The sequence below is a fragment of the Entelurus aequoreus genome, linkage group LG18, assembly GCF_033978785.1.
Source record: "Entelurus aequoreus isolate RoL-2023_Sb linkage group LG18, RoL_Eaeq_v1.1, whole genome shotgun sequence".
In the NCBI taxonomy this organism is placed as follows: Eukaryota; Metazoa; Chordata; class Actinopteri; order Syngnathiformes; family Syngnathidae; genus Entelurus; species Entelurus aequoreus.
The window spans coordinates 40,257,806-40,275,305 of record NC_084748.1 but is presented as its reverse complement, the minus strand read 5'-3'; the positions used below and the strand labels follow the sequence as shown (position 1 = coordinate 40,275,305).

Here is a 17,500-nt window from a genome sequence, read left to right as displayed (position 1 = left end):
TGTTCTTTTTAATAACATTGTTATTCTGAAGCTAACCATCAATAAATAAAATACTTCTTACCATTAATGCGACTTCTGGTGCTGCATGGTTTTGCTGATGGCTTTGTAGTCTGGTTGATACGTGGTTATTTTTAATACTGTGATTACCAGCAGAATTATTCATTACTTATCGTGTTAAGCAGTGTCAGCTAAGATTTATCTGAGAGCCAGATGCAGTCTTCTGGCTCTAGAGCCATAGTTCCCAGTGTGGGGGCGTGGTTATGGGCGTGGTCACCATGACATCATCGAGTAATTTGCATAAGTTACTACAATGATATGATTTTCTCTAAAAAGGCTCAAAAAATTTATACATACTAATTAATAATAACAGTTTTGTTTTAAACGTCCAGCCATCCATCCATCCATCCATTTTACAAAATAATTACAACACTTTATGTACATATTTGTATACAGATTTAAACAATAAGTTATTCACTGAAATATATTTATTAATTGTGGTTCTTACAAAAAATATATCTTATAAACTGTAAAAGCTAAAATGTCTCTTAAAAATCCGCCCCTTTAATTAGTGCATACTAAATCATTTAACTTTAGCCTACTACTACAACCATATTATTTACCAGCAACATAAAGTGAAACAGAGGCAGAGGTGTCCTGCCACAGTCAGTAACAAATAAACAGAAAACAGTAGTGGTCAAATACAAATAAGGCAACAAGAGAAGTATCCTACACTTCTCTTTTGTAAAGTAAATCTGAACAGCCTATATGGGCATCTACATCAACTATATGATTTGCCTAAGAAACTGGACAGGACAAAAAAAATATATATATTTTTATTTTATTTGTGGCGGACGTATTTCTTTCGTGGCGGGCCGCCACAAATAAATGAATGTGTGGGAAACAATGGGTTCGCTACCCCTGCTATAAGACAACTACGAAAGTTACTATAAGGCCAAGAAAATGTATCGCCACACTGTGTTGGTTAATGTAAGCTAATGCAATAATAAACTTGTACTTGAACTCATTGCTTTATGTCAGTTTGTATCCCTTTCTTAAAGAAAACGGGTATAACAATAGCTGACAGAAATGCAATATGCAGTATTAATATTGATCTATTCTTGCTTTACCACAGGTGGCTGAGTTCCCAGAAGAACAGCTTTTGGTAGCTGTGTTACCTGGTGTTCCAACTGCTGCTGAACTATTCCTGTTACCGCACAGGAACCAGTCACAGGACAAGAAAAGGAGTGAGCAGGAGCTAGAGCGGGTACGGGTGGTGCATTTTACACCTTAAAAGGGAACTGCACTTTTTTTTGTAACGTTGCCTATCATTCACAATTATTATGAAAGACATGACGACGAATTGATTTTTTTTTAATGCATTCTAAATATGAAATAAACATACCGTATTTTTCGGACTATAAGGCGCACTTAAAATCCTTTCATTTTTTCGAAAATCGACAGTGCGCCTTATAACCCGGTGCGCCTAATGTACGGAATAATTCTGGTTGTGCTTACCGACCTCGAAGCAATTTTTTTTGGTACATAGTGTTATGATAAGTGTGACCGGTAGATGGCAGTCATACATAAGAGAGAGTTTTAAACTGCAAGATGACGCCAGTAAACGACACAAAAAACTGGTTGTGCTTACCGACCTCGAAGCAATTTTATTTGGTACATAGTGTAATGATAAGTGTGACCGGTAGATGGCAGTCATACATAAGAGAGACTTGTAAACTGCAAGATGACGACAGTAAACGACACAAAAAACTTTAAATGTTCCATTGAGAATATAGAACATTACACACGGCGCTCAAAAATCTGTCAAAATGTTTTTAGTACGACTTTGGTAAGCTATGAAGCCGCACCTCTTGATGGATTGTCGGCGCATTAAACTTACGAGTATTATCATGGTGTGTGTATAAGGACCGCAAGATGGCACCTATTAGCAGACATATTACCTGGCATTTTGTTTTGCAATATTATGCAAAAAAAAAAATGTTTTTACCTTCTGGTACCTGCTGATGTGTATTTGGGATCTGCATAAGTCTTGAAAATGTGTGCCCGTCCGCCATTGTAGTCCGTGTCTTCACCATAGTCATAAGTGTCTTCTTTTTCTCTATCTTCTTATGTGGCATTCATCTTCCGCTGTTGCCATTTCTAATATAAAGTAGCGTAAAGTTCTTACTTATATCTGTCAGTAGACTAGCTATCAAAGCGCTAAAAACTGTAGTGGGTTTACATCATTCACCCATGGAACTTTAGTTATTAGAGGGTTCCGGTCGGATGGTTTTTCACGGGACACATTTCCGGCATTGTTGTTGCACTATTGAGCCACGGATGAAGAAGAAGCTGCTCCGTTATTGATTGAAGTAAAGTCTGAATGTCATTAAAACAGTTAGCTCCCTCTTTTGACACTTCTTCCACTCCCGTCCTTGCACGCTACACCGCTACAACAAATATGACGGGGAGAAGACGCTGTCGAAGGTGTGCCACGTAAATAAGACCGCCCACAAAACGGCGCATCCTGAAGAGACGCTCAGAAAACTACCTGAAGATGAACTGTAAAACATAATCTATGCAACATTTTGACCAAAGAACCACGATTACATGTTATGTAGACCACAAGATAGTTTTAAATTGAGAAAAAAAATCATAATATGACCCCTTTAAAGCGCCTTATAATCTGTTGCACCTTTTGTATGTAAATAGACCTGAATAGACCCGCTCATCGGTGCGCCCTATGGTCCGAAAAAATACGGTAAATTCAATTCAGCCAATGTGAGCGTCACTATTCCGCCCGTAAAATCCGATAAATAACCATTCAAAATGCGCCAACAATACTCAATTTACATTTCGTGACTTAATTATTAACCAAGTATTAGTGATATTGTTATTACAAGTGCTAACAGAGACAAACTATTTATAGCGGGGACGTGATCACTTCCGTGTGTCCCAAGGTTCACATCATAGAGTGTTTCCTTGCTTCCCTTCTCCCTGTAAGTTTATTGTATATCATAAATCATGCCTCGCACCAGAAAAGTAAAAGGTTGAGGAGATAATCCGACAAGTTAGGAGACTTTGACAGCCATTTAGGACCTGGAACTGGTGAGAACGACATGAAAAGTGCTTGTTCCCTATCGTCATGTCGTTCATAACGATTGTGAACGATAGGCAAAACTCCCCAAATGTCACGACGGGGTTTTCGCAGCTTACCACAGGGTTCGTTCTCCCGAAATGCAGACGGACCACTCCGGACAAAGCGTGCAGGTAAGAACATGATTTAAAGGCCTACTGAAATGATTTTTATTTATTTAAACGGGGATAGCAGATCCATTCTATGTGTCATACTTGACCATTTCGCGATATTGCCATATTTTTGCTGAAAGGATTTAGTAGAGAACATCGACGATAAAGTTCGCAACTTTTGGTCGCTGATAAAAAAAAGCCTTGCCTGTACCGGAAGTAGTGTGACGTTGCAGGTTGAAGAGCTCCTCACATTTCCCCATTGTTTACACCAGCAGCGAGAGCGATTCGGACCGAGAAAGCGACGATTACCCCATTAATTTGAGCGAGGATGAAAGATTCGTGGATGAGGAACGTGAGAGTGAAGGACTAGAGTGCAGTGCAGGACGTATCTTTTTTCGCTCTGACCGTAACTTAGGTACAAGGGTTCATTGGATTCCACACTTTCTCCTTTTTCTATTGTGGATCACGGATTTGTATTTTAAACAACCTCGGATACTATATCCTCTTGAAAATGAGAGTCGAGAACGCGAAGTGGACATTCACAGTGACTTTTATCTCCACGACAATACATCGGCGAAGCTTTTTAGCTACGGAGCTAACGTGATAGCATCGGGCTTAAATGCCGATAGAAACAAAAGAAATAAACCCCTGACTGGAAGGATAGACAGAAAATCAACAATACTATTAAACCATGGACCTGTAACTACACGGTTAATGCTTTCCAGCCTGGCGAAGCTTAACAATGCTGTTGCTAATGACGCCATTGAAGCTAAATTAGCAACAGGACCTCACAGAGCTATGCTAAAAACATTAGCTATCCACCTACGCCAGCTCTCATCTGCTCATCAACACCCGTGCTCACCTGCGTTCCAGCGATCGACGGAGCGACGAAGGACTTCACCCGATCATAGATGCGGTCGGCGGCCCAGAAACAGAGGAAGTCAAGGTTAGGTCGGCGACTAGCGCGTCTGCTATCCATTTCAATGTCCTCCTGGTTGTGTTGCTGTAGTCCGCCGCTAATACACCGATCCCACCTACAACTTTCTTCTTTGCAGTCTTCATTGTTCATTAAACAAATTGCAAAAGATTCACCAACACAGATGTCCAGAATACTGTGGAATTTTGAGATGAAAACAGAGCTTTTTGTATTGGATTCAATGGTGTCCGAATACTTCCGTTTCAACCATTGACGTCACGCGCATACGTCATCATACATAGACGTTTTCAACCGGAAGTTTCGCGGGAAATTTAAAATTGCACTTTATAAGTTAACCCGGCCGTATTGGCATGTGTTGCAATGTTAAGATTTCATCATTGATATATAAACTATCAGACTGCGTGGTCGGTAGTAGTGGCTTTCAGTAGGCCTTTAATTCTCAAAATACCAAAGTAATACAAAAAAAACGGAACAAGGCGAAGGCACAATTGGAGCTAATGCTACTTCTTAGCATAGACTAAGGACAAGTAATAATCAGGTAACTGTGGCATGAAACAAACAAGACTTACGTAGCAGGTTGCGTGTAGCAAACAATGACGTCAGACTTAGCGTGGCGAGCAAGGTGAATAATTAGCTCTCTGATTAGTGGTTGACAGCAGCTGAGCGTGGGACCACTAACCAGAGGCAGGTGAACCCAATTACCCAAAACAGGAACTAAGGGAGTCCAAAACTAACATAACAAAAAAATGACATCAAAAGAAGTGCAGTTCCCCTTTAAGTTGCCTGATTATAAAGCTTACCAATGATCTGTTTGTAAAAAAAAAAACTGGTGTTGCATATGTCCAACAGATATCTACCATAATTGTAAATGCACTGAATCAAAATCTGGTGGAGTTTGAGCTGAAGCCTGGCATAAGAGTGATAGTCTACAACACACAGCTAACACTGGGTAAGAGACATTTCCTTCTTTCGTTTTTTGTTGTTTTTAAGTTATCTGCCATACTGTGATTTGGTTTCTAACGTTGCCTTTTGTCGCAATGTTAATGAGTCGGTTTTGGACAAAGCAGGAGGGCTGTTTGCCCAGGGACCGAGCCAAACAGGCAAAGAGAGAAAACCCCTAACTAAAAGCCCGCAGAGCTGGCAGTCCCTGGACTAGTTGGCTCACATTGTAAGTGAGCGGGAATTGTGTTTATGATTCCAGTTAGGCACAAATGATTGTTTTTCATCTTTCACATAACTGGGTCAAAACCGACCCAAAACAACAATAATAACAATTATGATCTACACATATAAAAATAGTAGTTGTATGCATTTAAAACCTATAAATACATTGGGGACACAAGACAAATCAGAAAATGAGCGTTGGACTGGAAATACACTATATTGCCAAAAGTATTTGGCCACCTGCCTTGACTCACATATGAGTCCTAACCCATAGGGTTCAATATGATGTCGATCCACTTTTGCAGCTATTACAGCTTCAACTTGTCTGGGAAGGCTGTCCACAAGGTTGCGGAGTGTGTTTATAGGAATTTTCCACCATTCTTCCAAAAGCGCGTTGGTGAGGTCACACACTGATGTTGGTCGAGAAGGCCTGACTCTCGGTCTCCGTTCTAATTCATCCCAAAGGTGTTCTATTGGGTTCAAGTCAGGACTCTGTGCAGGCCAGTCAAGTTCATCCACACCAGACTCTGTCATCCACGTCTTTATGGACCTTGTTTTGTGCACTGGTGCACATCATGTTGAAAGAGACCTCCGAATTCGGGAGATGGGGGAGCGGGTGTTTGAGGTGGGCTACAATATAGCGGCCCGGAAGAGTTAGTGCTGCAAGGGGTTCTGGGTATTTGTTCTGTTGTCTTTATGTTGTGTTACGGCGAGTTTGAGTTTATTTCGAACATGCAAGCATGCAACATGATGCATCACAATTTCCAGTTTCTCTTTTCAACATGTTCGAAAAGGAGTAGGAAGAAGCAGAGCTTATTTAATCCTACCCCTTTGCTTTTAAATATGAGTTGCTAAAACTTTTGTTCGCTTCCTGTTCTCAATTTATTCACAATATACTCCATAAGTAATCACAATAAAAATGAATAAATAAATAATAATTGGTGAAGTAAGTTGTATTTCATATGGTGAGATAGGTAAGATTATTTCGAGAGTGAAAGAATGGATGAATTAAATAAATTCAGAATGTTTATCATGGTTCTTCTTCTTTGTACTTTGTAAACACTTTAAGTTTGAAGAGTTTCTTGAAGTGGATCATATTAGTACATTGTTTGATTGCTTTGCTTAATCCATTCCATAATTTAATTCCACATACTGATATACTGAAGGTTTTAAGTGTTGTACATGCGTACAAATGTTTTAAATTACATTTTTCTCTAAGATTATATTTCTCCTCTTTTTTTTTATGCGGATGTTCTCCCGAATTGTGTTTGTCATTCTTGTTTGGTGTGGGTTCACAGTGTGGCGCATATTTGTAACAGTGTTAAAGTTGTTTATACGGCCAACCTCAGTGTGACCTGTATGGCTGTTGACCAAGTATGCTAGCATTCACTTATGTGTGTGAAAAGCCGTAGATGTTATGTGACTAGGCCGGCACGCTGTTTGTATGGAGGAAAAGCGGACGTGACGATTGGCTGTCCTCAGGTCAGCGTGCGGCTGTTAAGGGTAGAAGGTTTCAGGTGAGAGAGGACGCTAAAGGCAGTGCCTTAAAGACACGTCCCCAATATTGTTTAATTGGGAGAAATTTGGGAGAATGGTTGCCCCGGGAGATTTTCGGTCGGGGCACTGAAATTCGGGAGACTACCGGGAAAATCGGGAGGGTTGGCAAGTATGAGAGGAAGGGGCCCGCTCCAAACTGTTCCCACAAGGTTGGGAGCATGGAATTGTCCAAAATGTTTTGGTATCCTGGAGCATTCAAAGTTCCTTTCACTGGAACTAAGGGCCCAAGCCCAATTCCTGAAAAACAACCCCACACCATAATTCCTCCTCCACCAAATTTCCCACTCAGCACAATGCTGTCTGAAATGTAGCGTTCTCCTGGCAACCTCCAAGCGCAGACTCGTCCATCAGATTGCCAGATGGAATTTGCATTGGACTTGGTGATGTATGGCTTAGATGCAGCTGCTCGGCAATGGAAACCCATTCCATGAAGCTCTCTGCGTACTGTACGTGGGCTAATTGGAAGGTCACATGAAGTTTGGAGCTCTGTAGCAACTGACTGTGCAGAAAGTGGGCGACCTCTCTGCACTATGCGCTTCAGCATCCGCTGACCCCTCTCTGTCAGTTTACGTGGCCTACCACTTTGTGGCTGAGTTGCTGTTGTTCCCAAACTCTTCCATTTTCTTATAATAAAACCAACAGTTGACTTTGGAATATTTAGGAGCGAGGAAATTCCACGACTGGATTCGTTGCACAGGTGGCATCCTATGACAGTTCCACGCTGGAAATTTACTGAGCTCCTGAGAGCGGCCCGTTCTTTCACAAATGTTTGTAGAAACAGTCTCCATGCCTAAGTGCTTGATTTTATACACCTGTGGCCGGGCCAAGTGATTAGGACACCTGATTCTCATCATTTGGATGGGTGGCCAAATACTTTTGGCAATATAGCGTACCAAAACTGACCAAAATGTACAAAACATGCTGTAGTAAAAGTAATTATTGAGAACGAAAAAGAGGCACCACCTTTCTGTTGAGCTTTTATCCCACCTTACTAAACCAGTTACAGTAACAATCTATGTTTTATGTTATCAATGCAGTAAATTCTAAACACGAAAGTGAAGCTCCTTTTCTCTGTAATTGCCGAAGCGCGCCTCATGCATTTGTTACAATGCGTGAGAAGGACTTGCCATGGCTTATGGGATTTCCATAATGTACCTTTTTCTTTGTGCATTTCTGCTCGCTATTTTCCCGCTTGTGGCTCAACAGTAACTGAACGCCGTTACATTTTCCCACTCTACAGGATGGGCCAAGGGTCGAAGAGGACACGTACGTGCGTCCAATTTAAAAAAAAAAAATCCAATATAAACTCCGATACACACAGTCCTGCACAGCATGTTTGTTTTTTTTTGTGCAAAGCTTGACAGATAGTTACAGCTAAATGTCCCCAATAAGCACACAAGGTTGATCTTTGCTTGTAGTTTAGTTAAGTTATTTACAAAAGGTAAACATGATAGGCTTTAGGCTACTAGGAGCCAGCAGCTACACAACAGCTAAGCGCACAATGGCACACAAGCCAGACATACCTAATAAGTGTCCTTATTTAAACAATATCCCAGTCTAAAAAAGCACATTTTGTTACGGTTGGGTCACATGGTTATGGGCTGTTCGTTTCCAGTAGTGCAGGTAGGAATACTTATTTATTACCAAAAAAAGGCAAGAATAACAAAACAGGAACGTGCCGACGGCAGGGGGAGGTATCGACAAACTAGCATGAAGCAAACAGAACAGCCAGACAGAGTGTGGCGAGAAGCAGAACTAAATAGCTCTCTGATTAGTGACCGGGAGCAGGTGAGCAAGAGGCAGGTCAACATAATCAGCACCCATGGCAACGAGGCACACAAACAGAAACAAGGGAATCTTGAATGTAAACAAAACATGATCCGGGCTACGGATCATCAAACATTTGTCAATGTAAACAAGTATAAAATAATTATAGCTTTATATTTATTTAACTTACACAGATACAGTCTCCAAGGCAGAAGTGTATTGAACAAACATGTTTGCATCATTCAAGTTATTGTGTCATGACCTTTACTTGAGTAAATATTGTGGCCACTAGGTGTCGCCAAAAAAAAAAAATGTTTTGCTTGCAGCCTAAAGAAAAACACTTATTGCTTGTATCCCTTAAAACTGGTGAACTAGGTACCACTGTTTAGTTTTATTTTTATTTTTTTAACATGTCCTGTCTAGCCACTCAGGCAAATCATATTGTTGATGTAAATGTCCATATCTGTATAGTTTTACAACTGCACTGTAAGATCTTTCAGAGGTAAAAAGGTATTATACATAAGCTGTGTCTCAATTTGGCGGCTGCATCCATCGCAGCATTGTGGGGTGCTGATGTCATCACGGTGTGCGAAGGCTGTCCCAATTCAAAAAAGTTCCAAGTGTCCTTTAAATCCAGCCAACAAATGTGTCCTTTTCTGCTAATAGCAACACTTCCCACTCTTTTTATATCCCAAGATAGTTTGCGCTTATTATTTTTTATTTATTTATTTATTGTGTATTTATTTTATTATTATTTTTTATTGTATTTATTTTATTTTTATTATTTATTATTTATTTATTTATTTTCATTTTTAATTTGTATTATTTCTAACATGACAACACTACACGGAGCGGAAAGAGCCACTTTCAAATGTAAGTATGGCTTTATTTATTTATTGAAAACACCTAAAAGCAGACATATCAAACTCGGGTGACAGTAGTGATATACATTTGTGTTAAAATACGAGACTTCGATCATCGTAATGTTGTGCTCTCTGCTCCTGTCTTTATACAAAGGGAGAGCCATATATCCAGACATTGCAGAGTTTTTTCAACATTTGGAAATAAAACCTTGCACCTTTTAACTTACTATTTCAGACCACAAGAAGTTGACTTAATTATGTCGTATTTATGTGTGGCCGGACAGTGAATGTACCAATATTAGTTATTGCTATTTTTCGTGGACATTTGCATGTTATGTGAAAACGTTTACCGTATTTTTCGGACTAGAAGGCGCACCTAAAATCCTTTCATTTTCTCAAAACTTGACAGTGCGCCTAATGTACGGCATAATTTTGGGTTTGCTTACAGACCTCGAAGCTATTTTATTTGGTACATGGTGAAATGATAAGTGTGACCAGTAGATGGCAGGCACACATAAGAGATACATGTATCTCTTATGTGTGACTCAAGTCAATGACTCAAGTAAACAACACCAACATGTTATATGTTCCATTGAAAATATAGAACATTACACACGGCGCTCAAAAATCAATCAAAATGTTTTAATAGGTCTTTGGTAAGCTATGATGCCGATCGTTTGATGGATCCGATGGATTTGTACTGTGCTTCAACATACGAGTATTATTATGGTGTTTGTATAAGGTAAGACATATTATCTGGCGTTTTGTTTTGCAATATTATGCAAATTCAAATTTTATTACCTTCTGGTACCTGCTGATCTGTATTTCAGATTTGCATAAGTCCTGAAATAAGTCCTGAAAAATACGGTACCCCTATAATTAATAATGTGATCTTTTGTTTAACTGTTCTGTTTTTTTGGGGCTCTGCAGAACATTCAAGCAGGACATGGACTTGGACAAGGCAATTTAAAGGACAACAGAGCAAAAAGAAATGATACAAAACACGTCTATACCAGTTTGGATGATCAGTATTTTTTTAACGTATATAAATTACTACACTCATGTGCTGAAACTGCAGTTGTTGTGATTCATTTCCTCTGCCTTCATTGCAAATAATTATATGATGATATCATGCTATCCAAATTGATACCACACCCAATATTTACTATTACTGGCTATAATGCAAGCAATTTGACACGATTAGAAAACTACATCAATTGTAAGTCACATTAATTATTGTTATTGTTATAATTATATTATTATTATTATTAAAGTAACTGCTAAATAGGATTGCAGGATGCAGTAAGAATAGACCGTAAGGAGTCTGGAATGTCTGCATGTTTTTACATGTCCCACACAACCATTCACAAGCCTAAAAAAAAAATCCACCATGAATTAAAAATTAGAAATAACAGATTTAAAATTCTTGTCGACACGTGACACATGTTCGTGACAACTACATGGCTTTTTTGATGATATCCGATATTCCGATATTGTCCAACTCTTAATTACCGATTCCGATATCAACCGATACCGATATATAGAGTTGTGGAATTAACACATTATTATGCCTAATTTTGTTGTGATGTCCCGCTGGAAGCATTAAACAACGACTTAAACAAGTTGAAAAACTTATTCGGGTGTTACCATTTAGTGGTCAATTGTACGGAATATGTACTGTACTGTGCAATCTACTAATACAAGTTTCAATCAATCAATCAAAAGCAGAGTTTTCCAAAATAAGAGAACAACTTCAACTCCAGTTATGGAAAAAAGTGCCAACATGGCACTGCCATATTTATTATTGAAGTTACAAAGTGCATTATTTTTTTTTAACATGCCTCAAAACAGCAGCTTGTAATTTGGGACATGCTCTCCCTGAGATAATCCAATACCCAGTACAACTATGGGAAATACTATACTTTGACTTTCACAAAGTGCATTATTTTTTTAATTTTTTTTAAACATGCCTCAAAACAACAGCTACAAAAACAATGAAGGCACACAGCTTCAGTCCAGAGTATACTAGACCTATGTCCGTGTTTACCGGATATCCGTACAGCGGCATTTTAAAAAGTCATTAATTTTACTTTTTGAAACCGATACCGATAATTTCCGATATTACATTTTAAATTATATTATCGGACATCTCTAGTGACAACCATCTCCTTTGAAGCTTTGTTTCCGGCAGCTCTTAGCCACTTCCTCTAAAAAAGGTGAAGGACCAGGAAAACTCAAAAAACTATTTGACATTATTCTCTTAAGTTGACCATTATTCCACCTCCTGTGACTGAGCGGCAGATACCTGACATAAATGTAAGGACGGGGACAACTGATACAACCAGTAAGTTTCCTGAAAGCTAGATTGTCCCAACCCCCTATTCATTTATGTCTTGTCTCTTGGTGAGGGCGGTCGCATTTTTCTCCGCTCCCTCCTTCCCTGCTTGCTTTCTTGTGTCCTTGTCTTGTCTGAACTTTTTTGAAGCCTCTTTCTTTGCGCTGTCCTCAATTCTAAACATCAAACATGGATATGATCAGCTGGACTCTCGACGCAATTGACAAAGTCTTTTCGACAAGGAAAAGAGGTTCGGGGGAGCCTGGCTGCCCTGATGGAACCATTGCTGCGGGGTACGTGAGAGATTCCTGGGATAAATGGAGACTCATGTGCCTCTCAGTCCATTCCATCGAGGATGTGGAAGACATCTACCTATTTGGAACCGTGATCGCGAGACACCTGCTGATTGGGCTGGGCATTGCTCTGGTGTAAAGACGATGGCACCCACTCAAGGAGCCCAAAGGCTGTTCATCGCAATGGAAGGATTGGGTCGGGCTGTGGGAACACAGACTGGGGCGAGTTCTGATTTGAATCGCAAAATGAATCTCATCTTGGAGAAGCTTGCTGAGAAGGAATAATGAAATTGAATTTGAGAGAACCAGCACAGACACACAGAGCAGGCAGGTCATTGTTTTGACTGCTCGAAGAAAACAACATCTTAATCTACGATTTGATTCCCTCGAATGGCCTTGACGCTATCAGGAACAGGCTGTTCTGAAGAACTCCCCCGAGGACTCCTCAACGATGGACGCTTTTGACCTTCCTTTTTTTCAATAACACCTGGTGTCGAACAATGAGATCGGCCCCAGTCCACAAAAACATTTCAACATCTCACCCAAGTTAATTGGGCATACATGCACGCACCCTCCCCTCCCCCAATCAACGCCTTCATCACTGCTTAATTCCTCCTGGGTTGTGGATGGCTAGTAGCGCTTTATAGCGGCAGCCGGCCTTCATGGCCCCAAATCCCCCCCCTCTGTTGCGAGTTGTTGTGATTACATGTATCATGTTTATGTGTGCCATGCTATGTGAGGTTTTTTCTCGGACTCAGTCTGGACCCATCCCGAGGGTCCAGCCTTAGACTGATATTTTTTTTACTCTTCCCCCTTTCCCAATGTCACCTTTTTCCCACCTTTTTTAAGGAGCGCCGTAGGTGGCTGATCCATTGGCGGTCCCGTCTTGTCCCCTTGTTACGTATGTCTGCTCTTAGTGGGACTGTGCCGAACATGAAATTTCAGTTCTTATGTGTCTTGTACATGTTAAAGAATGAACAACAATAAAGCATCTTGAATCTTGATATTGGACTCTCGCTAGGACCCACACTTTGTCGACTGAATGGGCTGGGTCCAGCTGCCGAATTGAGACACGGCAAGAGTGTTAATATTTCATAATATTATTTCATAGTGCGTATACATGTCCAAGTCAAGGATTGTAGAAACACTGAAAAAAAAAATAATACATGTTTGAAATTCTCTGTTCCCATAGCTCCATTGGTGGACGTGAACCCGCGACATAGTAGTTCAGCTATGCTGATGCTCTTATCAGTGGTGTTCCTGGGCCTAGCAGTGTTCCTTATCTACAAATTCAAAAGGTACTGACCTCTATGATTACTTTCACCTGTTCCACAGACACAATTACATTGTAACCTAGCAAAGGTTTTCATCTATTATTCATACCATGTAAACACAATTTCGACCAGGGGTTTTCAAAGTCTAATCATGGGCCTCTTTCCAATGTCCTCAAAGATGTCCCAAGTCGTCAGTTTGGTGCGTCTCTGATAAGCAGACTGTAAAACTACAAGACGTGGAATCATATATGTCATAATTGGGTTGGTTTAAGGCTTAACCACAGTTCTAGATGAGGTTTTCCATCAAATTGTATTTCCCAGCTAAATTTGTCAATGCTTCCCCATCTCATACTCCCCCCTGATGTGTTGTGGCGCCCCCTAGGGAAGTTGCACAGCATATTTTGAAAACTCCTGGGGCCGTACTTATTAAGCTTCTCAGAATTACTCCTAAGAAGTCTGCTAAGAGTTGACTTAAGAGTAAATAAATTATTGGCTGAAAGCTGCACTTAAAAGTTAGTTATCAAGCGTCTTACTCACACTTTCAGCGAAGTGTAGGACTGAATCTTAAGTGTCACACTCAGAGCTGAATTACGACATTACTATGTGCCGTAAACGGAATTTTAGGTGACGTCATTTCTGTGTCCATAGAAATGACCAATCACGGAAGGGAATCCGTTGTCTAAGAATAAAGAAATATCTTGGAAATATTTAAGTGGACAATGGGAGTGTATATTTTGACAATAAACTACAAAATAATACAAAACAAACTAGTCCCCGCCGGCACTCACGCTACCGCTCCCTCTCTTCTCTTCTCTCGCCCACACACTCACTGACGTCACTCACCTCACGGCCACACACATACGCTACTGTCATAACATTTTCTTTCCAATTCATTAATTAGGCAACTAATTTGAAACTGGTGTGGGTGGCTCTATATATACGAGCCCACTGCAGCCACATGCAGAAATCAACATGGAATCAAAAAGTATTAAATCTGTGACAAAAATAATACCCGCTCTGTCTAAACGATACCGTTTGATCATCTGCTCGTCATCAAACAAATCCAGGACATCGTTCCGCTCCCTGAACGTTCGCGCACGTCTCTCTCGCCTCAGTGCCATCCCCTGCTGGCAACTCCTAACCACTTAAGACACCTCTGAAGGTCTCTTAAATATCGTGGAGAGTAGGAGTGATTTTTAGACTTAAGAACGTTGATAAAAAGCTTTTATTCTTAAGTTTGAGAGTAGGACTAAATTTCGCAAATTCTCAGGACTTAAGTGTAAAATGGCACTCTAAGAAGCTTGATAAGTACGGCCCCTGGTTTGCCTGACAAGACTAGAATTATATGCAGTAGTAGTTCTGGCTTGTCTGATGTCCTGGGCATAAATACACTATTTGTATAAAATAAACTCAAATCTAAATATAAAGCAAATTAAATGGAAAGTAATTTTTTTTGCAGTGTAAAAATCTTTCATGTACAAACCGACCAAACTTCTTTTTACTCAAACCTAAACTTCCTGTCACCGGGAGATAATTAAAGACAAAAAAGCTCTGCTCTTGTTACCAGTAAAATTTAAGCTTTTCCTGATTTTGATTACAGCTACAGGACAGCTAGCTATCATATTCGGTTGAAATCTGAAATCTGCAAAGTGAAGGTGCTAACTACTGTAGCTACAACGCTAGCTCAACTCAATTGCCTAGCAACCTAAAGCTACGATCGGCGCAAGGTACAACATTTGCTGAAATAAAAAAGTTAAAAGTGAGGCTGTCTGTCAAAGCTAACGACGCCAACAGCTGCTGAGCAACTATAAAACGGCCACTACGGAACAAAACTCTCAGTCCGAAACATCCGAGCTCACAGATCAATTTTCAGGAAAGAGATGAGAATGTTGGTGCAAACAATACAAAACCTTTAATTAGATATCTGAGGTCTATGTTAAATATAGGAAGTCAACAATTAGATATTAAAGGTCTAACTTCAAATATAGAAAGTCTACAAGCACTGGATAAGAGAGAGAAAGGATTTTCATGAGGATATGTAGGGGTTCGAATATTAAATGAGGATTCTCAGAGAGGACAGCACAGCAGTGAGACGGTAATTGAAGGTCCTACAAGAAGAGAATGCAGCGTTGAACAGTGAATGCCAAGCTACAAGATAACTCTGATCCGGAGAATATCATAAAGGAGATGGCTTAGTATACTCGACAGAATGATATCATCCTTGCAGGGCTGCATTCATTCATCGGCGGTCACTCGAACGAGTATGACGATCCTCCTGGTAGGGGTGTATCCCTTTATGGAGGATGCCTGTGCGTGACTTTGTTTTACGTGGGGAGACTGGTACACAGACAGTCACCACACGATCCTTGACAGAATGGGGTCAGGGTCCAGTGGCATGGAGTCCAAGACGACTGGGGACCCTTTTCTGCTGCAGCCGTCTTCCGCCATCGCAGCCCTTGTGGTAGTTCTTAAATCTACCGTCTTCCGCCTGCTCCGCCGTTGAGGTCTTCACCGTACCCCTGGCTAAGGGGCAGTCAGGTACTAGGCCTTTGCCAAGGGCCACCTGGGGTAACAGTAGTAAAGGGGTTAACCTCCTAGTGCCCCAAGACCCCATAGAGGAGCCTCCACTGCCGGATGCACTTTAACGTCATGCCCAGGACACAAAAGGCTGCACACCACTCGTAGATCCTATGCCAGATCAGTTGACAACAGAGGGGAACCACATGAAATGGATGCTGCTTTAACGGAGCAACAAGTGGTCAAATTTCTGCAATCTAAGATTGTAGATGTTGGTATCAACACCATCGACGTGTGCATCCCACTGAATAGAAGAAGAAACACCACCACGCTAGTCGTTATTGTGATGCTTGCCAACAGAAAATCCAAAATTGCCGTGTTGAAACAGGGAAAGAATAAGAAATGTACAAATATGTTAAAGTTAAAGTACCACTGATAGTCACACACACACTAGGTGTGGTGAAATCTGTCCTCTGCATTTGACCCATCCCCTTGTTCACCCCCTGGGAGGTGAGGGGAGCAGTGAGCAGCAGCGGTGCCGTGCCCGGGAATAATTTTTGGTGATTTAACCCCCAATTCCAACCCTTGATTCTGAGTGCCAAGCAGTCACTTTTTTCATAAGAACAAAAATAACATGAAAGCAACATGGGGTATCCTAAATAGCATTATTGAAAATGGTGCTAATAAGGACTACCCTTTATATTTCTCAGACGGAATCATAAAAACTGAAAATATGAACAAAGTAATAACTACTTCGTAAATATTGGACCAAATATGGAGGGAAATTATTCTAAATCCAGTGTCAGTTGATGACACCATGGACATAATTCCCAACTCACAGACGTGACAGGAATATCATTCATCAAAATTGTGAGCAAATGTGAATCCAAAACCTCAAATGATTGTAACGGAATTGATATGGAAATGATAAAAAAGGTTTTTGAATTTTTTTTTAGAACCTTTATTGTATATCAGCAACCTATCGTTTAAAAAATTCCCAAACTAAATGAAAATGGCAAAATTTGTACCGATTTATAAGACTGGAGACAAACACCAGTTTACAAACTATAAACCTGTTTCCTTATTTCCACAATCTCTTACAACTACTGAAAAAGTGTTTATCATCAGATTGGGGAAATTCATAAAAAAAAGTGGAATACTCGCAGACAGCCAATACAGATACAGAGCTACAGTAACATTTCAACATTGTAGGTATCAATCGAAACAGCTGAACAGATTACCAATGCAAAATATGGTAAACAGTATGTTGCTGCAGTGTTTATGGATGTAACAAAAGCATTTGACGCAATTAATCATACTATCTTAACAAATCAGAACGATATGGCATCAGAGGGTTGGTCTTAAACTGGATTAGAATTTACTTAACCAACAGGAAGCAATGTGTGAAGATAGGCGAACACACGTCTACGAAACTAAAATAAATCTTGCAACGTACCCCAGGGATCAATACTGGGACCAAAATTGTTTAATCTCGATATAAATAAAATTTGTGAAGTTGCAAAAGATTTAAAGTTAGTATTATTTGC

At 40.2% G+C, this 17,500-nt stretch overlaps 1 protein-coding gene across 4 annotated transcripts in view; it reads left to right on the top strand.

The window, feature by feature from the left end:
* sorcs3a (sortilin related VPS10 domain containing receptor 3a) overlaps window positions 1-17,500 on the top strand; it is a 712,571-nt gene that overhangs the window by 687,378 nt on the left and 7,693 nt on the right. For 2 of the 4 annotated variants that reach the window (XM_062027155.1, XM_062027158.1), the window contains exons 23-25: window positions 1,133-1,264; window positions 5,033-5,132; window positions 13,355-13,460. In XM_062027155.1, coding sequence (XP_061883139.1) covers window positions 1,133-1,264; window positions 5,033-5,132; window positions 13,355-13,460 — 338 coding nt within the window. Of the gene's footprint in view, window positions 1-1,132; window positions 1,265-5,032; window positions 5,133-8,144; window positions 8,478-10,464; window positions 10,599-13,354; window positions 13,461-17,500 lie in introns of those variants that run through there. The other 2 variants (XM_062027156.1, XM_062027157.1) reach the window with 2 other exon arrangements.